Below are 22978 nucleotides of genomic sequence, written 5' to 3'. Positions count from 1 at the left end.
CTCGACCAACTTACTTTTCTTTTTCCATCATACCCATTTACCGGTCGGCCGGTCTGACCTCAATGACCCCACCGACCTTATCTGCCCATCAAATTAAAATGACAAAATTCAAGTCTAACTCAAAACACTCATATTGAAAAAATACAAATAATAATCATGCATCGGATGTATAAAGATCAAAGACGCTTCACAATGGAATGGATTCATTATTCATGCACTCACACGTCCACACTATGGTGGCGGTAAGCTACTTAAGTCGCCACAGCTGCCCTGGGGCAAGATGACGGAAGCGTGGCTGCCAGTGTGCGCCTACGGCCCCTCCAACCACCACCACACCTTCCATACACCAGCGTGAGTAGCACTGGAGACAATGTGTGTGAAGTGCCTTGCCCAAGGACACGACGACACATGACTTGGGGGGTGGGGGGTGGGGGGGGAGCGGGGATCGAACGGCCCACCTTCTGGTTACTGAAGGACCATTTCTACACCCTGAGCCACGGCCGCCACAAACGATTAGTCTTACGGCGCAGAAAAAGAAAGCCAAGAAAAGAACATCTGATCATCCAAATTCACCAACAAGATCCAAATCCTTCAAGCATAAGAGCAGCATGACCGGTCCCTGACGTCGCATGGACAACCAGGAAATCCCGCGCTTGTTGATGAAAGACGAGGCGGGCAACCAGCAGTACTTGAATGTGGCGAAAGTATTGCAGTTTTTTTTTCTTTGTCGCTTGTACGGTGACGACTGCTCAGACCTCCCACTTAATACTTGACACTTTTTTTATTTTTATTACTCAAATCATCATACAGATACTGGCTTTTTAGTCCTCTCCTTGCTGGAATCTCTCAGTAATAATGAATCATGATTGCGCTACGTATGTCATTCAAAGTGTTGTAAAGTACAAATGTCATTAATCTGTTAGCAACAACACACAAAATAAATAAAATAAATTAAATTTAAAAAATCCACTTAAATGTTGTAATATAATAGCATAATCAAAGTGTAAAAAAAATTCACTTTTTGGCCATCAGGGGGCAATATAATATATATACAACCAGAGCCGTTAATAGAGTTTGCCCTACTCGGTTTCAGCAGGGTAACAACATGGCATCCATATGTCATGTGACCAGCAGTTAACCAGAGATACGGTAAAAACATGGCGTCGATATGAGTTGGCCAAACTCTCTCTATCAACGGCTCTGCATACAACTATAAACTAAGACGGTCACAACTACTCAGTAAATTGCAGTAATATTAGGTTTTTTTTGGTGTGTGGTCAAAGTTAAAGCGTTATCTCATTGATTAATCACAAAAAATATATATTTTATTGATGCAGATTAATCACACTATTAATTTTGATTGCCAATGATCCTTTAGCTGACAGCGGATGGTTACTTTAAAGGTAGTGCGTGTGTTTGAACAATAAATATAACTACATGCATTAAAGTAAGGCATGTAATAAATGTTTGCATATGACATTCAGAATATTTGTTCATGTCAGACTATTTTTTTCCCATTTTAAATTATGCAAGTAATTAACTGATTAGAAAATAGGAGGATGCGAGTGAGTGGGCAGTGGATCAAAAAATGTTGAAGACGTCCTCATAACATTAAATGTCGAAAGAATTAACACGTAACAAACAGGTGCCCTTTAAATTTGGCGGGCAAAAAATGTTGATTAAAAAGCCTTTTTATTTAAGCGATTAATCTGATTACAAAATGTAATGGTTTGACAGTTCTATATTTCCCCCCCAGAGGATATCAAATCTGAGTAATGTTATATTGTCTGTCTACATGTGTTGCTGCAACTCAGAATGACGTTGGTTTGTTAGCCTGTCTATGGCGTTTCCTATTATGTGTTAGCATTAAGATAGCTGTACACAATGTGTTATTATCTTTGTTTATTATAGTTAGTTTGACAGTAAACTTGATTGAGTCAAAGCATAAAAACACCCAAATAAAAGTTTGGGAGAATCTCAAAAGTCGAGTCACTCGTACCACCGTAAATTACCACCATACTGCCTACATATTTTTCTTGACCAGCTGTCACAGACTACCAACTTTTGACCCACTTGTGTTCAGGCCCGCCCATAATCTCCAGTGATCCGGTCCAGTACGCCGTCCGGGGTGAGCGAGGCGAGATTAAGTGCTACATCGCCAGCACTCCCCCGCCGGACAAGATTGTAAGTCCATTCGGAACAGAATCCGACTCTCATTGATGTCTTTTTAACCACAGGAAAAGTAATGGGCACAGATTACCAGCACAAACACAGTCGACCGCTCTTTTTCATGCCGGCTCAATTTGTTGTGCATCAAGTGTTTTTTTTTGTTGTTTTTTTAGTGTGGCGTTCGCAACCTCTTGAATGCAGCGCGAGTTGAATTCTTTAAAGAAACGTGTTAACCCTATTTTTTTCTCTTCAAAGCATACTTGATGGAACGGCACTCTAGCACAAAGTGATGGATCATTTCAAAGCTTGCGCGCGTGATAACCAACCCCCCCCCCCCAACCCCCTTTAAAAAAAAAAAGTGTTTCAGCTGCTCCTCTCAGCAGCAATTATCCAATTTTTGCTGCGCCGACATGACAGAAATCAGAGCTTTTAGGAAGCTTGGGAGCCCCCGCCGCCCGGACGGGGAGCTGCCAGCGTATAATGTGATACGACATTGTAGTCGCGGCTTAATGCACAGACACAAGGACTTATAAAAAAAATGGAGCGTGAGCCATGTGTGTGCGCGCGCCGCTAGATATTCCTAAATAAATCCGTCTGCGTGCACATTATTCTCCATAAAGAGGGAAGATCTGCAGGAATTTATGCGGCGGAAGCAATGTAAGGCGTGGCTAATCACATTTCAGTTAGATTTGAGCCGTTTTGAGTTCTAAGGCACTGAGGGGTGACCAGCCTTTTTCTGGACGTGTCTACTTTTGCCACCTATCAATATGACAGGCCTGCCTTCACGTCGAACATTGGGCGAATGATGTGGAAGTCGTTATTAGAGTCTTTTCAACCTCACGATACGATGCGATATAATCCACTTACGATATGACTCGCTTCGAAACGTATTCACTTGCTGCCATGCATTATTTTGACATTTTCGATAGAAAAAAAGGTAGCAGGAGCTTGCGCAGAATGCATTGTTTCCCCTGGTGGACCCTCAAACTGTGCTGATCTGGTTTCTAAAATGATCACCTGTTTTCTGGGTTTGGTCATGTGAGGGTCGCAAGCTGACCCGTGATTGGTTAAACCTGATCACGTGATGTTCAGTCAACAGAAAGTGGCAAAATGCATTAATAAAGGTATGTAAGTCTACATAATAAATAGGGGTGTCAAAATTAACTTTGAGTTAAATTCCTTTAACGTCACAATTTTTTAAAATTATTATTATTATTTATTTTATTTACTTTTTTTTTTTTTTTTCTGGAGAGCTCGGTATTGTTCATTCGGTAATTTTACCGATTTGACATGTCATCATTGCTCTCTCTTTTTTTTAAATGTATTTTTTATTTTGTATGTGGGTGAGAATGTGTATGTGCATGTGCGTGTGTGTGAGTGTGTATTCATTAGTTCACCTAAAACCTATTAAAAAATCCCATACCGTTCACCTAAACCGAACACTTCAGAACCCAGCCATGGCCGTGAGGCCGTCAGGAGACCCGAGGAAGGACCAAAGAAAAGAAAGGAAACTAAAAAAATGTAACGCTTGATTAATGACCGCCCCGCCCCTTACTGGGAAAGCCTGTAATGGGGGAATTCCAGTCGCAACGCAGCAGACGCGTCCACGTCAAAATTTTGCGGTAATAAATGTAATAATAATGCATATATTTGTGGAGACTGAGGTCAAGTTGTATTTTACAATTTGAAAAAGGAGTTTCACAACTTACTTTGTTAAAGATTAGATAGCTCTTAATATGAAAAGAACAACGCACTGAGATGTCACCAATGTCTTAAAAATACAATTATGCCATCTAGTGGCAGAAAAATGACATCAACACAAATCAATAACATACTCGTTTTTTACAGTACAGTACATCTTTTTAATTTTAACTCAATTTTATGAATTATGAAATGACTGTATCTATGACTCAAAGATGCAGCCATATTTCTATTAGTTTAAAAAAAATTCCCACTTGTATCTTAAAAGTATAAAAATGTGTATTGTTAAGATTAAGATTCACTAATTGTCACACCCACCTAAGTGAGGCAAAATTCATTCTCCACATTTGACCCATCCAATGAGGGAGCGGTGAGCAGCAGCAGCGGCCGCGCTCGGGAATCATTTGGTGATCTAACCTCCCAATTCCAACCCTTAATGCTTGAGTCTTTGGTATGACCCAGCCAGGGATTGAACCCACAACCTCCCAGTCTCAGGGCGGATACTCTACCACTAGAACACTGAGCTATTGCACATTTAATTGTACATTTAGAACAGATATAAAATTTGTGATTAATTGTATTGAAGTAATGCGAATATATATATCGCCTGACATCCCTAATAATAGTCATGTTATCAAATTAGGCACACACAAAAATTTACTACTGAAAATGGCAAAATAAAAGTATCTCTTGAAAGATACACCGATTGCAATGTGATTGACTCTGTTTATAATGTAATAAAATCCGATTCACTTCATTTACAATCATGTGACATTAACTATTTGTGATGTCCCTCCAGTTATGATGAGATGCGTAAAATTCATTCCGATTACAATACAATTCATGTTGATTCTGTTGCAAAAAGCCCAAATACAATTCAACTTACTTCAATTTTGGTGCAATACTAAACGATTTACTGCTATTACTGTACAAACTGATGCACTCCAGCAACGCTCGGATTTGTTCCAATTACAGTACGATTGGATTGAATTACGATGAGATGGAACATGTTATGATGCCATTCCTTATGATTCAGTCCAATTCCGATGTGATATCATGATTCACTCCAACTAGAATGCGATTCTCTCTGTTTACGATAGGATAGGCTCCAATAACAATGCGATTCACTTTGATTACAATGACTCCTTCCAATTTTCCTCCTTCCAAAAAAAACTCTTCCGATTATGCACTTCACTCTAATTGCAACGCTATACGGTATGATTCACTCCAACGCCGATGTGATAATGTGATACCATATGATTAACATCAATTATGATGTGATGTGATTCATTCAGATTACATTGTGATTCACTACAATGTGATCCGATTCACCCCCATTTGAATGCATTACTCATTTACAACGTGCGCATTTTGAGAATCTGAAATGATATCCGTTTTTCAAGGCAAGCCAGTACGCCATAGTCAATTTTAATGGCACCTTGCCGCGAATCTGCCTCTTATCTTTTTCCACATCCCTAATGGCGAGTCGACAAGGTACATAAACCTTCAACGACGTGTGTGTGTGTGTGTGTGTGTGTTGTAGGTGTGGGCGTGGAAGGAGAACGTGTGGGAGAAGGAGAAAGGGACGCTAATGGAGCGCTACACGGTAGAGCAGAGCAAGCCGCCGTCACAGGGCGGGGCTGTGCTGTCCACGCTGACCATCAACAACGTCATGGAGTCGGACTTCCACTCGCCATACAACTGCACCGCGTGGAACTCTTTCGGGCCTCGCACCATGATCATCACCTTGGAGGAGACCGGTATGGAAACAAAAGGCAATTTTGTTTTGATTTATTTATTTGTTTTGTTTAGGTTGATGTTAATTTTAGTGCTGTCAGTATCGAATATTTTTGGAAATGATTCGTTATTCAATCGATTAATCAGATTAATTTTAATTTAGCATTAAAATGTATTAAAAAAAACATTTTTTTCCCTGTTTACTGTACTTCATATAGTGATTCAAAAAGGGGATTCATGTTGTACTATTTTACCGGTTCGGTCATTGTTTTACGAATCAAAAACAGATGTTTGCAAAACATATAAAAACGATCTTCTTTAAGTCTTGGTCCTAAAAACGAATATATACATTTTTTATGTTTTTCTATGCTAGAGCATACAGAAGGCCTTGATGCAGCCTCTGACCTTAAGAGGTCACTTAAAGCAATAGTGTTATTACAGCAGGTGGCAGCAGAGTATAAGAGATCAGCCAGGGCCATGTTGCAAAAAGGCTCTTTTCCCCACTGTTTTACACCGATTTGTGAATAATGATGAAACTTAAAAAATACTCTAATCTTTCTTTTGATAGGCTCCATGTTTTTATAGCAATAGAACACAATATTCTGTGGGCCTTGCAAAATCAGTCAAAATCCAGTAAAACAGCCGGGAGCGAAGGGGGTTGCTTCAGTGAAAATGGCTGGGAGTGAATTAAACACGGAAGATAATCAGTCTTCTTTCGTGAAGGACTGCAGAAATCAGTGAACATTTACTGTTGATATGCTGAAATCAGAGGATATGGACCATTTTAAATTTAAAAAAAAAGAGGCTCCAAACGATTATTGATCATGAAAATAGTTATGGATTAATTTGATAATTGATTACTTGTCGATTAATAGATTAATTTTGACATCTCTAGTTAATTGGTTTAGGTAGACCCATTTTAAATTTAAAAAATGACTCCAAACGATTACTTGATTATTAAAATAGTTGTCGACTAATTTGATAATCGATTACTGGCCGATTAATTTTGACAGCTCTATTTAATTTGTTCATGTTTCCCCTTAGTGGAAAAAAAACTCTTATAAGTCTATGTTTAATTTAAATTAATCACTGTGTGTTCTTTTTTTTGGGTTGACCCATGGTATCACGTTACTACAAACGACTACTGGATTTAAAAATCGTTTTTAGGGGTTCCGGGGTATTATCGTAATGAAAAACCTATTTGGATTTCTGTTCTTCATTAGTGCAACATCTGTTGAATTTCTATTTTTCCGTTTCGGTTTTTGGGTTGACCTATGTTACCTTAAGGCAGGATCTGTTGTATTTTGACCCATGGTATGACCTTAGTGCAATCTCGGATGTCTTGTTGCTTTCCGTGCGCTTTCCAGACATCGTCCCGGTGGGCATCATCGCCGGGGGTACGGTGGGCTCGTGCATCCTGCTGCTCATGCTGCTGCTGGCTCTCGCCTTCTTCCTCTACCGCCAACGCAAAAGCAGTGAGTTTCTCGTATCCGTCACTCAGCCTCGGCGACATATGCCGTCCGCTTTAGCGCTCTATTCAAATGAGACTCATGAATATTCATACAAACGTGGCAAACAGCCTCCAAACGCCCACGCGTCAACCTCTCAGTATTCTTCAAATAATCGTTGATATGCCCGATAAAGAAAGCAGCAGAAGACATGGTGAGATTCATTATTTCAAGGAAATAAGGAATTTTCTGCCTGTTATACACATAATGTCAAATCCAACCGAAGAATGCAATTTCTGCAAAAATTGTGTGTGGATGCCACAATGCTGTGCAATTAATTAAAATTGAAGAAAAACTTTAATTGATGAATGCACATTTTTTTTAAATGCATCCATTTGTAAAAATTGTGGAAATTTTGAGAATGTGAAAAATACTGGTTGTCCTGAATGAATTGAAGAGTTTGAAATTGAAAGAGTGAGAAATGTGTGAAAAATAATAATAAATAATATTCATCAGCATTTCAAATTAGGGCATCAAGTTAGGGTTTCAAATTAAGGTGTCATGTTGGAGTTTCAAATTAAGGTTCAACGTTAGGGTTTCAAACTCATCAGGGTTTCAAATAAAAGTGTAAGATTGAGGTTTCAAACTAAGGGGGGAAAATAAAGTTTTAAATGAGGGTGTCAAGTTAGGGTTTCAAGTGAATATGTCAAGGAAGGTTTCCAATTAGGACGGCAACTAAGGGTTTCACGCTCGGGTTTCAAATTAAGGTCTGAAATTGGGGTTTCAAACTATGCTGGAAAAATAAAGTTTCAAATGAAATGGGTTGAGGGTTTCAATTGAGTGTGTCAAGTCAGGGTTTCCATTTAAGGTGTCAAATTAGGGTTTTAAATTGGACAGTCTAGTTAGCGTTTGAATTTGGTTAGGATTTCAAACTAGGGTTAAGGCAGCCAGTATTTAAAAGTACATTGAGGGGTTGAAATTAAATGTTTACTTGATCATTTGGGTTTTAAGCCAGTATCAATTAAAGTTAAGGTTTCTAATTGGGGGTTGTTGAAACCCAAACCCTAGTTTTGAACCTTAACCCTAAATGTGTCAGGTTTTAAAGGATCATTCAAATCACTGATAGCATTTTGGCTCCCAACTCTGGACTTGGCGAACCTTCAAGTGGATCTTGAAGTGGTGGCGTTGTGACCCTGCAAACGTTCTTGCAGGTCGTCGAGGTGTGACGCTGGGCAAAGCCGACATCAAAGTGGAGACGGTCAACAAGGAGACGCACAGCCTGGAGGAGGAAGCGGCCACCGTCTCCACTGCCACGCGCATGGTCAAGGCCATGTACTCGGTGAGTACGCCCGCACCTTGACGGATCGGCAAGAAAACCACTACGCCACACCTGGGCAAACTTTGGGCTTTTTTTTTTTTTGGTCAAATGGATTTTTTTTAAACAGACAGATGGGCCTGCTCGTTTGTAGATGTAGTAGGAAAAATGGAAATACATTTTACCAATCATAAACTAAAATAAATGGTTTTTTTTTGTTAATTATTTTATAATTTATAATTATTTCAACAATCCATGTAAATGTGTAAAATAGTTTTAGTCAAACATTTTTAAATTATAAATGATTGATTTACGTATAATTAATTGGAATTAAATGAAATACGTACATGTCAAATGTGTAAAATCATTTGTTAGTAATAAACAATGTACTCCTCTTATGTTATTTGTAATTTCATCCCAATTCATTAGTCAATTATTTAATGGTATTTTAGAAAATGCTAGATAAATTGTTTATTTTACTACTATTTTGTATTACATACAATCAACAATAATGTTACTCAATTACATCATTAAAATACCATAAATACAAAATTGTTAAATATTTAAAGAATACTTGTAGTATTTACAATAAATCAGTTAAAATTTATTTTTAATAATAAAATCTTATTTTTGTTATTATTTGTAATTAAATAATAATAGAATAAAGAATTCATTATGTAAAATATTGGGATGTTCGATACCATTTAGACCGATACTTTTGAGCCACAATGTGTGTAAATGTAAAAATTATAACAAATTCTTATTTATTTTATTTTTTTTGTAATGAAATAATAATACGATAAAGAAATATTGTGATGTTTGATACCACATTTTTTTTAGACCAATACCTTTGATACAAAAAATAAATAAATCCCCCCCAAAACCAATTTTCGAGAAAGACCTCTATATCCCATTGTAGCATTTTTTTTCCTTAAAATTGCCCGAAATGAATGACAATTTTCTATTCTTCTAATTTCTAGTTCCTGATCATAAAACGTGGCGCCAATACCTTGAAATAAGGCCAGGTATCGGCCTGATGACGATACCTGGTATCGGTACTCACCCTTATTTGCTTAACTAATTGCATTTGATCAAATTCTTCATCAGTAAATCAAGCAAGAATTGAATGAGCTCAATGAATAAAAGTTGCAACTCTGTTCTCCTCCCTGTCTTCCTCCTTTCTCGACGTCCGTCCCTCCTCCTCTCCCTCCGTCTGTGCGTTTTGTCCTTTGACGGTTTAGTTTCTGCCCTCTGTCTCCCTCTCTCCCTCCACTCAGCCCTTCAAAGACGACATGGACCTCAAGCAGGACGTGCGCAGCGAGAGCGACACGCGCGACGACTACGAGCTCAAGGTAACACCTGCGGTGGGGGGTTCAAATTAGAGCTTCAAACGAGGGTTAGGGTTTCGAGTGAGTCTTAGAAATCGGGTTTAGGGGTACAAACTAAGAGTTAGCCTTTCAAGGCCTGGGGTTTGTTTGAAGTTAGGATGTTAAACTCAGGTTAGGATTGCAAATGAGGGATTCAAACAAACTTGTCAAACTACGTTTAGGATTTGAAATGAAGGTTTTAAACTGGAGTTAGGGTTTCAATATGGATTAGGGTTTCAATTTAGGCTGAGCGTTTCAAACTGGGTTTAGGGTTTCAAGTGAAGTTTAAGGTTTTAAACGGGGGTTACATTTCCGAATTAGGGTTTCAAGGGTTAGGGTTTAATTTAAGGGTTTAGATTAAAGTTTCAAACCAGGGTGAAGGTTTCAATTAGGATTTTAAATCATGGTTTCAAGCTTGAGTTAGGGCTTCAAACAATGATTGGAGTTTCAAATCAAGGTTAAGGTTTTATTTTAGGGCTATGAAATATAATTAGGTTTTTAAGACAGTTAGGGTTTCAAATTAAGGTTTCAAACTTGAGTTAGCATTTCAGAAAGTTCTAGTTTCATATTCGGGTTTCAAGACAGAATTAGGGTTCCAAGTGAGTGTTTCAAGATTGTGTTAGGGTTTCAAACAGGGATTGGGGTTTCAAATCAGGGGTTCAAGTCAGGGTTAGCACAAACTAGAGTTGAGATTTCAACTGAACATTAGGGTTTCAAACTAGAGATAGATTTCAAGTTTCAAATTTGTTTCAAGTTAATCAAGAGTTAGAGTTCCAAATTAGGGTTTCAATAATGAGTTTCAAAGAGGGATTACGGTTTCAAATTCAGGTTTCAAACCAGGGTTAGGTTGTCATTCTAGTGTTAGTATTCCGAACTCAGGTTAGGGCTTTAAGCCAGGGTTAGAGTTTCAAGCTTGTGACACAGTTTCAAGCTATGGTTTCAAACTCAAGTTTTGGGTTTCAAGTCTTCTGTTAGTTTTCTGAGGTTAATATTTGTGTTTGTGATTTCAGGATCCAACAAACGGCTACTACAATGTGCGAGCGACCACCCACGACGAGGCTCGCCCTCAGTCCCGTGCCGTCCACTACCAGGGAGACTTCCGCTCCCCGAACACCAACAACGGGGCGGGCAGCGGCGGCAGCGGTGCCGTGTCCGCCGCCCCGACCTCCACCCCCAGCGGCGCGGTCCCCCCTAGCGGGGTGCCAGGCTCCCGGGCTGGCTGCTATGACCCGCGGCCCCCTTCCCGCATGTCCCACTCCAACTACGCCCAGTTCAGCACCCTCTCCCGGGCTGCCGCCGCCCAGCAGGCAGCGGCCAACCCGCCAGGGGACTACCCGGAATGCGGGCTACTGGACGCCAACACCCAGCTGGCCTACGACAACTACGGGTACCCCTCGCAGTACCACGGCTACCGCATGGCCTTAGCGCCACCCATAGAGGAGGGGCCGGCCTACGAGATGTACCCCACGGGACCGGGTAGCGGACAGGGGCAGCAGAGCCCCGAAGCGGGCCTGGGGAAGTACGGCACGGCAACCCGCTTTTCGTACTCGTCGCCCCCTTCTGACCACTCGCAGAGACACACGCAGAGGATGCAGACTCACGTGTGAAGGCAAAACCACATGCGTTGATGTTAGCAATATACATGCTGATTGGCGCTAACTACAATCAACAAAGAAGAAGAAGAGCACTTCCCACCAATCACGCGCCTTTTTGGGGAACATGAACTTGAACTTCCATCTTGGTGAAAACGTGTTTCACGACTCCCCAAAATGCATGCGGTAGCGCCAACTGACATGAAATTCAATGGCCATGTTTATCATGGTAGGACACATGAAAAAGGACTACCAGTAATGTCTGAAATTGAACAGGAAGTCGGCCATTTTGTGTCAAAGCGGTCATTTGGGGGTGAACACCGACAAGGGTGCCTCCCGCCACCAGTTCCACTGATCAACATGAAATCCAGCGAGCATAACAAGACGCACAAAAAAGTCTTGAGGACCCACATCCAAATTTTAACAGAAAATCTGCCATTTTGAATGAATTCCAACTAGAAACTAAGTAAGGTACATAGCTCCATTCTAGTCAAATCTAGTGTTGAAAAAAACATACTGGCCACCACTCTTAAGCAATCAACACAAAATTGAGAGGATAACAGGACACAGGAAAAAGTTTCTAGTACCCATGTCCAAAATTAAACAGCAAGTCAACCATTTTGGGAATCGGACACAGATATCCGGATGCGAGTTCCTTGAACTAATTTTTCCCCAACAGTTATTGAGCCAAGTCATCCATTTAAGATAACAGAACACCACCAATGAAAAAAAAAGTTCTAATAAGTATGAATACTGAAATAATGACGATCCCGTCTCAGTTTACTCACTAATTGGAAGAGCGTTTAATGGTTTAGGTCATTATGCATCGCTGGCATGAACAGTGAACAAATATATATATTAGCGGTGGGAATCTTTAAATGTCTCACGATTCGATTTGATTCCGATTTTTGGGTCTGCGATTCGATTGAAAATGATTTTTGATTCAAAATGATTTGATTGACAATGTTTTTTGCTTCAATCTATAGATATGCAAGGAATTGTAATAATCTACTCCTGACTGACTCGCTAATGCTAATTAGCGCACTACTCGCGGCACTTTTATCACTCAAAAGAACGGCTCCACACTGCAAAAAAAACAACTTTTATTGGAATTACTTGATCGTGACTTTTTCCTTCTAATCTCTAAAGTGGCTACTACAACTTAACAGTGTATTAGACCACATAGAACCACACTGCCCCTAAGTGGCCAAACCGAGTACAACATGAACAGCGCTCCAAATAAAGGCGCACACAGACAAAGGCAAGACAGTATAAAATAATTTAAATAAAATCGATTTTGGGACATTTAAAATCGATTCTGAATTGTACTAAATAAGAATCAAAATTCTTATGAGAATCGATTTGTTGGCACACCCCTAATATATATGTAATGAATAATTCATTGTTTTCAAGCTAATTAGGTACAATCGGATCATTTCCTGTGGCACACCTGATAATCTATCACCGCACACTATTTGCAGTAGTGGGCCAAGTGCCAAGTCACCCTTGTTGGGAATCTGTCCTAGACAGATAGGTGGATCCGGCTCTGCTGGACAGATGGCCAGACATGGGTATCCTGGATGGATTGCCGAATGTTGGTTGACCGGATGCAGGTACCTAATAACACCATGAAGTAGCTAAGACGTCTCTACGATGTCCCCTTTGTCTTCAGCAGTCGTACAATTAGTCTGTGTGGCGTTTCCCAGACCTGTCCAAAAGCTCACCGAAAAAAACGGAGTCCAATCATGCTTGAATTTACCACGATTTCCTGGCGACCCATCTAGTCTCCAGGAGATCGGCAACATCTCCGCGACGAGCAGAGAGTCGAGTCGCCGACAATGGCCAGTAAATCGTGATGGGGAAATGAAGCTTCATGAAGCACTCGGGATCATTTTTGACAAATTTGGATGACACTCTTGGTTTAAAGATGCAGTGGGAATTAAATCCATTTTGATTGCAGTAGCCATTATCTTTAAACCAAGAGTAGCATCTAGAAGAGTCAAAACATGGCAAGTGTCTCATGAAGCTTCATTTTCCCATCACTCTAAGTGAGACGGGCCATTCAGATGGCCGACACTAAATTTGAAAGCTTTTCCGCCTACGCCGCCTGTTGCGGTTGTTCAACCCTTTTGAGAATTTACAGTGAAATGCCAGTGAATGTCTTTAATGCAGAATTCCTTACTTTTATTTGGACATTTTGTAGGAAAACAAATCAACATATCTTTCCATGCACTGCAGCAACATGGCAGCTTGTTGAAAACACACAAACCAGTGAAGGGTGTCTCTTTCCCAGGAACAGGTAGCAATGTGTCATGCAAATTTTCTACGCTCATGGCGCATTTCGACGGCGGCTTTTTAGTCCATTTGATGACTTGCAGTTTGTTAAAGAAAAGAGAAAAAGGAAAAATACCTCCGCACCCTCGATCCTCACGTGTCAAAATGTGTTTGTTTCTTGTCACTTGCACAGTAGAATAGTTTTTTTTTCTTTCATATTTATACTGAAACGGGTGGGGGTGGGGGTGGGGGGGGGGCTGCATAAAAAGAACATTTATTGTATTTTTATATATAAAAAAAATGTGGACCAAAGGTTCAGAATTTTGTGTGAGAACATTTTCACCAGGGATGGACGATGAACATGCAGCAAAGAGGGGAGGGGAGGGGGCTTTTTTTTTTTTTCGTCTTGAAGCGGAGCCCCTCAGACCGCCAGTCCCCATGACTGGAATGCCTTTTCTGACAAAGAGTCGCGCGACGGATTGGACAGTCGGTGACTGCTCACTTTTGACGGAGTCTTAACATATCAAGGTGAAGCCGCAGAGGCTTCCGCGAGCTCATTTTGGTACTGTAATTGACATGCCAATAAAATGTAAATGACATGTAAACTACATGTAAAGTACATGTCAACATGTAATGCTTCCTTACTGCAGCAAAAAACAAAATGGTGGTGTTTGTTTGTATTATTTTATGGTCTTTAGTCTTTGCTATTTGTAAGTGACTGGCTTTCAATGTTCACTCTTGGTGTCCCATACATAGTATACGACCTTTTGCTCAGCCACGCCCTTAAAATGCAAACTGGCCAATCAAAGTGCAGCACTGAACAGCAGACCATCGGTTAATGGAACGACACACTTTTATATCTTCCCCTATGTTTTGGATGCATTTTTGTCCATCTTGGTGTTGTGTTAAAAAACAACTAGAATTTCAAATTAGGGTTTCAAGACAGGATTAGGGGTTCAAATTAGGGTTTCAAGACAGGATTAGGGGTTCAAATTAGGGTTTCAAAACAGGATTAGGGGTTCAAATTAGGGTTTGAAGATGAGTAAAGGCTTAAATTAGGGTGTCAAGACAGTTGAAGATTGAAAACTGGTTTGAGGGTTTGGAACTAGAATTGGGGTTTCAAGCTTGGGTTAGGGTTTCAAGTAGGGCTGGGCAATAAATCTAATTAATTCGATACATGGTGATTTTAAAAATCGAATCCTTGAAAATTTGCTAAATCGTGAAATCGAATTTTGTCTTCTGGATTATTAAAAGATGTTGTTCTTATGTTCTGTTACATTCAGATGTTTTTGTGAGTTGTAATTTTGCACAAGTGGCAAAATGCTGGATGGGTGGTTTACAAAACATGTTTACAATAGCTACCAACGACTTCAGTGTGGCATTTAAGAACAAACTATTAATGTTAAATTTATGTTAAAACTAATTTAGAATTAGTATACATTATTGTTGTCTAACATTTTTGCACAGCAATTATTTTTGAACAAATGAGCCCTTTAAATAAATGTTTGTTGGGTTTATTAAATTAAAATAGTACTCGTCCTAAATGACTGTAAAAATTCAGATTTTATTTTTTGGCCATATCGCCCAGCCCTAGTTCAGGTTTGGTTTTCAGGGTGGGGTTGAGGTTTCCAACAATAGGCAGGGTTCCAGTTCAAGATTAGGGTTAAAATTTTAGTGTCTCAAACTAGGGTTAGTATTTCCAAATTAGGGTTATCAGTTACACTTTAAAATGAGGGTTCCAAATTGGAGATAAGGGTTTCAAATTGGGGTTTCAACTAAAGATTAAGTTAGAGTTTCAAGTTAGTATTAGGGTTTCAAAATAGGCTTCCTGTTAAATTATCTTACTCCTCCCTCCAAATATCCTTCAGAACTTTTAAGCATCAGCACTTCGATTCAGTTGTAAACTACATTCGGAACTAACTTAACGTTAAGTGTTGAATTGTCGTGTTTTTTTTTCCCCTTTTCATCAGAACAAGGCGTCCGTAAAGTCGAGCCAAATGAGAACAGGGACAAGCTCACACGCTGAGCCACCAGTGGCTTCATCCGCTGATTTTCTTGACGTCGTTTGCACTCGCCTGCTGCCAAAACAGTAGCCTACTGCAAGGACGTCGACAGTGTTCGTTATGCGTGTGCGACTTTCAACACAGCTTGAAATCTCTCCTAACAGCAAAAAGAAAAACCTGGACGAGTCGTTTTGACCAAAATCACTAAAGAGCTTCTAGCAAGGTAACTTGCTAACTTAACCTGTGAAGCTATCGTCCATTTTTTTCCTGTGCTTGTTAGAGCTCCACACTTGAAACTATGTGGAGTTGCTAGCTGAAGCATAAAAACAGTGCTTGCAAATTGGTTTGCCAAGTTGATCTGTTGGCCCCTGTTAACTCTTTGACTGCCAGACGTTTTCAGAAAAGGGATGCCGTGGGTGCCAGCCGATTTTAAGCATTTTGACTGATCTTTCAAGGTCCATAGAAAATTATGTGTTTGGACTATGGAAACACACATACTACCAAATGAAAGATTGGACTCTCATCTTTCAACAGAAAAAAAGTTTGTTTCTACCTTATTCTGTTTTTCAGTAATCAACAATAGAAAATGGTTAGTTTCACCTCTGTTTTGAAACAAACGTCTTTTAACGTCTTTGGCACTCCTCCATAGGATTTTACTAAACGTTATTTAACGTTTCTGGCAGTCAAAGAGTTAAAGAGAAGCTGCTAAAACAAAAGTGTGTTCATCAGTAGCATGAAAAAACACGGGATGATAACAGAAGAGTTGCTAGCGGAGAGACTTGCCAACTTCTCTATATGGCTAATGTTCTCATTTTTATTTCCCCTCTGGTTGTTAGACAGACACACAAGTAACTGTGGAAGTGTGCTTAGGAGCATGAAAACAGAAGTGAGGCAGAAGAGTTGCTAGCAGAAGCATAAAAACAGATAACGGAGGGTCGGAGACTTGCTAGGGGGATAGGAACATGTCAATCATAATCCCCCCTCCCTTTGGTTGTTAGAGACAAACTGGCAACTATGTAGATGAGCGTTATGGTGCAAAAAACAAAACAAAGATAGGTTTGCTAGTGGACGTTAATGCTAATCGCTGGTTTTCTTTACACTGGTTGTGATAGGGACAAACTGGTAACACTTTGAAAGAATGTCCAAAAGCAGGAAAGCAACGGCAAAGGTGGGCGAGATGCTAGCCGCTAGCGTATCGATATGTGAAGTCTCAAGGTAACTGTACTGTTAGCTTAAAAACACGGAAATAAGGAGATTTGCTAGCGGATAACCAGCCATGTCAGTTGATTCAGTGACGTTCACATTCTTCCAGTTTGTTTTACAAGCCGAGGAAACAACACAACTTGTAAGCTAATTTAGCTAGCCAATCTGCTAGCAACTCTTTTCTCAAAATGTCAGTCATTTCCACAGAGGCAAAAGCGAGTGTTTTTGTTGTAATCGATATTGACGGTCGAGATGGTATCATCTCCATGGTTCAGTCTTTACTTTTCAATCGCCTTTAGTTTATATATATATATATATATATATATATAAGATGATCTTTTTTTTCCATGTGTCAAATTGTATGTTATTTTTTCACACAACTCCAGAAAATAAAAGTTTCATACAAAACAAAGATGCATATTTGATTTGATTGATTTCATTTAATTGCTTGATGGTTTTTGTTTTCGGTTTAAAAATATATATATTCTAGGTAATTATTGTAATTGAATTTTATTTTTATTTTATTATAAAAAATTTTAAAAAAATGTGGGGGGGGGGGCGGGCTAAAATTGGGGGAAAATATTATTGCATCCTCTGCCTCTCCAATTTTAATTTTTTCTCTCTCAATTTTTGGCATTTTTTTTTCTTAGTAATTTCTGCATATTTTCTTTTCCACAGATTTAGTGTCCCTTGTTTCTCATTTTTCTATCTCTTCTCCCCCCCCCCCTTTTTTTTTTGTGATCAAACATTTGGAACCTAACGATATGAGTCTTCCTGATTAATTTCTGCATCTTCCTCTTCTCAATTTTGTATTTTGGACCATATTTTCCCAGTCATTCCTCTTTTCCGATCACTTTGTTTTTCTTCTTTAATTCTCATGTTTCTCACTGTCTCATTTCCCATGATTGCTAATTTTAAAAAAAACATTTAAATGCTTTCATTTATTGAAAATAATTGGGTATTTTCATGAGGCAGAAATTAATTAGCAACCTGGTCGTTTAGTCTATTTTTCATGTTCATTTCTGCAGCTACCTCCTCTCAATTTGTCCTTTTTCCACCCAATATTTTACTCCCATTTGTCTTTCTGATAGTTTTTCCAACTTGCGCTTTCCACACTTCTTTATTCCTCATTTCTCTCGCTATCTTCTTTCCCAGTCACCTTGGGAGTACTTCTCTCCTCGTCTCACCTTGTTGCCCGGGGATGAAAAATGAAAAGAAAAGGAGCGCGACTGACCATTTTTACTTAGCGCCACGTCGCTGACGTTCTGCTTTCTCCTCCTGGCTGAGGATTAATGTCGGAAATAACCTTCACAACGCCACTTCTCCTCCTCTTCCCCCTTTCTTCTTCATTTTTATTCCCCCCTCCACATCTCAAGCGGTCGTCGGGCGGATTATGGCCCCTCTCATGCCTGGCACCGCCGAAGATATATTATCATATTAGTGCAAAATGATGTCATGCAATTCAAGACGTTTGTCCTTCGCGCACCCTCTGAAGCCACCCCCTCCCTCGAACCCCCCGCTGATGATGTCACTGTTTTTTGTGTGTGGGAGGCTGACGCGCCCCCCAGCAGGCTCCCTTGGTTTGGGTGGGAGGGTGCCGCCACCTTGTGGTAAGATTCAAACTGAAGAAGAAAGGTCATAGGATAACGTTGTAGCGTTCTAGGTTAGTTAAAAAAATAAAATAAAGTTGGCCTCTGATCATTTTCGAGACGCACAGGTAGCATTGTGGTAAAGATTTGAGGAGTAGGAAAACAGACCAAGGGTGGAAGAAGCAGAACAGTTGCTAAAGTTGAAACTAGGTAACTTAGCATAGCTACCGATCATGCATGTGATTTGATCTGAACAGAGCAGTAAGCTAATTTAGCATACCTAGCAATCAAAAAGATACCGGAGCATTTAGACTCACAGTTGAAGATGTAAATACAACATGTGATGGCAGGAAATTCGCTTAAAGAGCTAGCTAAATTAGCATACTGTGTGTTATTTAGGATTCTATTGTAAGGATTTAATGGCGGCACTGGGGTAGTTTTAAGCAGCATGGAAGCACTAAGGAGCTTTTTTTCAAGGGTGGTGGAAGATGAGTTGCAAGCAGAGCAGCTTGCTAAGCTAGCAAAACAACAAACCTGTCTTTTGTTCTCCTGGTTGTTATAAAGCTAACAGGGTAGCCCTCTGTGGGATTGTTCAGAGTTGATAGCGGAGAAGCTAGCTAAATTAGCTTAAAAAAAAAGAGCTACAATTCCTCTGGTCCTTAATAGAGATGGAATGGTAACACCGTGGAAGAGTTTTTAAATGAATAAAATGAACATGAGGAAGGTAAAAGACTTGCTAGCGGAGAAGCTAGCGTACTCAGCTTACACCGTAATGTATGTATCACTTCCTCTTGTGGACTCTTTTATTCCATTCCTTTCCAGGTCCCTGCTTAATGCTCATCCTCCATTTCCAGGGCCACTTCCTCCAATTGAAGCCAAGGCAGTTTGCTGCGCAGCGTGACAAAATGGCCGATGTCTGCCAAGCCGGATACTACGCAGCAACTGAGTGCACTCCGAGAGACGGCCATGTCGCAGGCAGGGAACCATATGGCCTTCTGGGCGTCGTAGTACTCCACCAGGTTGGTGGCCGAGACGCCCGTGTTGCCCCCGGCCACAAAGAGGCGGTCCTCCACCACCTGGATGCCAAAGTTACTGCGCGGACACTGCATGGAAGGTAAGAGCATCCAAGCGTCTGTGTTTGGGTCATAGGCCTCCATGCTGCACAGACGCATGTCACCGTCAAATCCGCCGATCTTCAGAAGGAAGAGGAGGGTTAAGTATATAAGTCAGATCATGCGCTTACCTTGTTGGTTTGATTTACCTAACTTAGGCCTGGTACATGCATGAGAAAAAAAAATCTTAATGCTGTGATCAGACTGAACACAAACTAAGCGTTTCTGGTGGCGCGTTTCCATATTTCACTGCAATTCACGCGGTCAGGCGCGGTTGCATATCAAGCAGCATGAATGGAGAAAAAATGCTTTTTTGCCCATTTCGCTAGGCTTTGCAAATTTTCATGGCATTGCATCTCTAACAGCCAAGCTTGGTTAAATAGCGAGAAAGTTGGCATATCTGGTGATTGTTTTGATTTGTTTACTACCCCGTGCCGTTCCTTTGCGGACAAAAGAATACGGGACATGAAGAACAACACAATATTTAAGTTCGGTCTGAACTTAGCATAAGAGATGAAGAGAAAAGTGATCGAACAAAAATGAAGTGTAAGAAGAGGAAACAGCAACAACCACAATACACAAGGCGCAAAATGGGAAGCGAAAACATGAAAGGAGGGTTTGATGGTGGTTTTGTGACTATTTTCAATGGAAAAACTCCAGGAGACAGCACGCAAGTAGGTTTTCATAGTCCTGCAACTCCACGAGCTAGCCCTCTACTTTCGAGATCCACTGTAATTTGTATTTTGAGTAGGACATGTTTGTTTTTTCATTTATGGACACTTCCTTGTTCCTTAGACAGGTTGCTTCGTGAATGGCTACATTCCGTTTCACGTCACAACTCGCTGAGTCATGACTCGGGAGTTGTTGGATTTCCCCATACACAGAGATTTTTGTTTATAAATATTGAATATATAAAAAATAATATAATTATATCAAAAAGATTGTCCGCCCCAATTTGTTTTCAACCCTGTTATCGGTTCAAATCCATTCTTAACCTCTTATGCCTCAGACCAAAGGATAGTCTTGTAGGAAAATCTTATGAAACATAAGGTCTGTCGGTTGTCATTCTTGGTCAGGAAGGGGCAAAATCATAACACATTAACAGCCTGATTGTCATTATGTGTGTACCAGGCCTTACACTAACCCTACCTTACTACTTACCCTAATAATACCCCTCATCCTTATCATAATTCTTAGTTAATTCTTACTCTTGACTCTAACCGGAACCCTTAAATGGATGACCCAAACCTACTGCATAAACGTGGTTGGCATACGCGATCACTCCGGTGCCACTGCGACAGCAGTTCATTGGGACGATCATGGTCCACTGGTTTGTATCTGGGTTGTAGTACTCCGCCGTTCGCAAGGGCTCGTTTCCGTTAAAACCACCGCAAACGTAAACCTGGAACCCAAAGGCAGAATGGCTGGTAAATCGAAGGCTGGATAATATAGAAAAGCGTCTACGCTACATCCTAATCGTAATAACAATATAATACCTTTTTATGAAAACAAATATTTGAATAGAACCTGCATAGTACATGCCTAGTTACAGTAGAAGAAATATCTTTATCAAGCACAAGCATGTTTTGCCTTGATTTTAGACGTTAAATTTGAGTTTTTTCAGTGTACCTTTAGCGCCACCTACCTTGTTGTTGAGAGTGGTGCAGCTGGCGTCACTCCTGTGCTCATGCATACTAGCGATAAGAGTCCACTGGTTGGTCTCGGGTGTGTAGTACTCTGCATTTTTTAGTCTTGTCCGACCGTCCACGCCACCAATGGCATACACGCATCCGTTTAGCACCGTGACGCTCACAGAGCACCGGCGAAAATGCATGGGCGCCACCTGGTGCCAGGTGCAAGTGTTCACATCAAATCGCCTGACGGTGTTGTAGTGCCTATGGCCGTCAAATCCACCCACACAATACACAGAGTTGCCGAGGAATGCGGTTCCAAAGTAAGCATGCGGATGCTCCATGTTGTCGACCAAGTCGGCCCAAGTGTTGGCATGCACGTCGTACGCCTCGATGAGGTGCGTTGGGTTGGGGCCGCTGAAGCCGCCGATGGCCAGCAGGATGGCAGAAGGCAGGCGAGGACGGGCCACCAGGTTGCGGTAGCCGCACACTGAATTTATGGTCATGTGGCACATAACGCGGGTTGCCAAGTCGACTATGTCCAGGCACTTCCTACTGTCCTGGATCAGTTGATTGGTCAGCACCTTGATTGCGATGAACTCCACACTTGTCAGTGCGAGACGGACCTACACGGTGGAATGTAGTATCAGCTTGGCAGCAATGGGGTCAGGCATACGTTTTTCCTGGTACGGTTACCCCAGACTAAATCGAATCCTAACCCTACTCCTAGCCCCACTTTAACTATAACCTTAATGCTGCCATGTGTGAAACCTAGCAACACCCTAATCTCTCTTTTAATGCCTCACCATAACCTTAAAATAAGTTTGACCAACTCCTTGCCAAACTCTTTACCCAAAACCTAACCCTAACACCAAACATTATAGATGTGGACTACGAAATCCATTTTCAAAGTGCTTGTTGACTTACTTTGGCCAGCAGCACCGCCATGTTTTTCCCTCGCTCCCATGGTGCATGCGCGATCCAGCGCAGAATGGCCTCATACACGGTATTCTCCGTTTTCACCATAAGGTCATCCCGGTCCAGGATGTCACACAAGTCCTGTACAGAGAGTTGCTGCAACTCGTTTGAACTTGCAACGTCTTCAAAATGGTAGAGAATATACCGGTAGGCATTTCGTTGCAGATCCGGGGTGTAGCAGTTCCTCGTGAACTGCCAGATGCCAATGCAGTTTTCTGGACAGAGGTACTCCGTTAAAAATGCACAGCAGGTCTGGACGATGCCGGTTATGTTGAACCGGTCTGCAGCCAGCAACAAATCCTTGACATTGTCCTTTGTCACCAATACGGAGCCGGCATATGCAAAATTGACAAATTGTTGCATTAACTGAGCCGTCAGACCATGTATGATGTAGACCCTCTGGTCTGGAATTGACCAACGTAGAAACAGGGCTCTGAAAATTTGTGATACAAAGAGATGGAAATGGATTTAATTCATTTTTCTTCTTTACACTTGTTAGGTTTCCTACCTAGAAATTGTCAACTCACCTGAAGTATTGGCTGCACTTACAAAGAATAATCTTATGGATGTGAAATTCAACATTGTTGACCCTGATGACTGCATCACTAAGTCTCCTTGTTAGACATAGTTCCTCATAGACAGACCTGTATGAATATTTATCATTGTAACTCATCTTGATTTTTTTGCCATCTCGGAACACTCGTTAGGCCTTTTCTAACGAAAATCAGTGAGGAATATTAACACAGGGCAGGATGCTACAATTACATCACGGTAGTAGCCTATGTCAAAAGCCACCCTCATCATCAGTGGCTACATCATTGGCATCATTAAAGCAACAGCACTTTGGTGTGAAAGAAAA

The 22978-nt window shown here is 40.7% G+C and overlaps 3 protein-coding genes across 4 annotated transcripts in view; 1 reads left to right on the top strand and 2 right to left on the bottom strand.

The window, feature by feature from the left end:
* The window catches only part of kirrel1b (kirre like nephrin family adhesion molecule 1b), a 92051-nt gene extending 77786 nt beyond the window's left edge, over positions 1 to 14265 (top strand). The window contains exons 10-15 of one of the 2 annotated variants that reach the window (XM_077556078.1): positions 2084 to 2184; positions 5414 to 5630; positions 6975 to 7082; positions 8267 to 8394; positions 9648 to 9722; positions 10748 to 14265. In XM_077556078.1, the coding sequence (XP_077412204.1) occupies positions 2084 to 2184; positions 5414 to 5630; positions 6975 to 7082; positions 8267 to 8394; positions 9648 to 9722; positions 10748 to 11344 (1226 nt within the window). In that variant the 3' untranslated portion in view covers positions 11345 to 14265. Of the gene's footprint in view, positions 1 to 2083; positions 2185 to 5413; positions 5631 to 6974; positions 7083 to 8266; positions 8395 to 9611; positions 9723 to 10747 lie in introns of both variants that reach the window. The other variant, XM_077556077.1, reaches the window with a different exon arrangement.
* The window catches only part of LOC144042946 (uncharacterized), a 152481-nt gene that overhangs the window by 69234 nt on the left and 60269 nt on the right, over positions 1 to 22978 (bottom strand). The window lies entirely within an intron of this gene.
* Positions 19229 to 22792, bottom strand: LOC144043096 (kelch-like protein 10). Its single transcript, XM_077556337.1, has 5 exons — positions 22647 to 22792; positions 22069 to 22552; positions 21156 to 21767; positions 20763 to 20912; positions 19229 to 19591 (listed from the first exon to the last, which is right to left on the bottom strand). Exons 1-5 carry the CDS (start codon positions 22790 to 22792, stop codon positions 19229 to 19231), a joined length of 1755 nt encoding a protein of 584 aa, XP_077412463.1.

This window comes from Vanacampus margaritifer, chromosome 2, assembly GCF_051991255.1.
Source record: "Vanacampus margaritifer isolate UIUO_Vmar chromosome 2, RoL_Vmar_1.0, whole genome shotgun sequence".
NCBI classification, from domain to species: domain Eukaryota; kingdom Metazoa; phylum Chordata; class Actinopteri; order Syngnathiformes; family Syngnathidae; genus Vanacampus; species Vanacampus margaritifer.
This window is presented reverse-complemented; position numbering and strand designations above follow the sequence as displayed.

What these genes read in the sequence shown, in the direction of transcription:
- LOC144043096 (XM_077556337.1), bottom strand. Translation starts at nt 22,792, where the DNA reads ATGAGTTACAATGATAAATATTCATACAGGTCTGTCTATGAGGAACTA. An exon ending in AAGTGCAGCCAATACTTCAG is followed by an intron (nt 22,553 to 22,646) that starts GTGAGTTGACAA and finishes ACAAATTTTCAG; the next exon opens with AGCCCTGTTTCTACGTTGGT. An exon ending in GCACCACTCTCAACAACAAG is followed by an intron (nt 20,913 to 21,155) that starts GTAGGTGGCGCT and finishes TTTGGGTTCCAG; the next exon opens with GTTTACGTTTGCGGTGGTTT.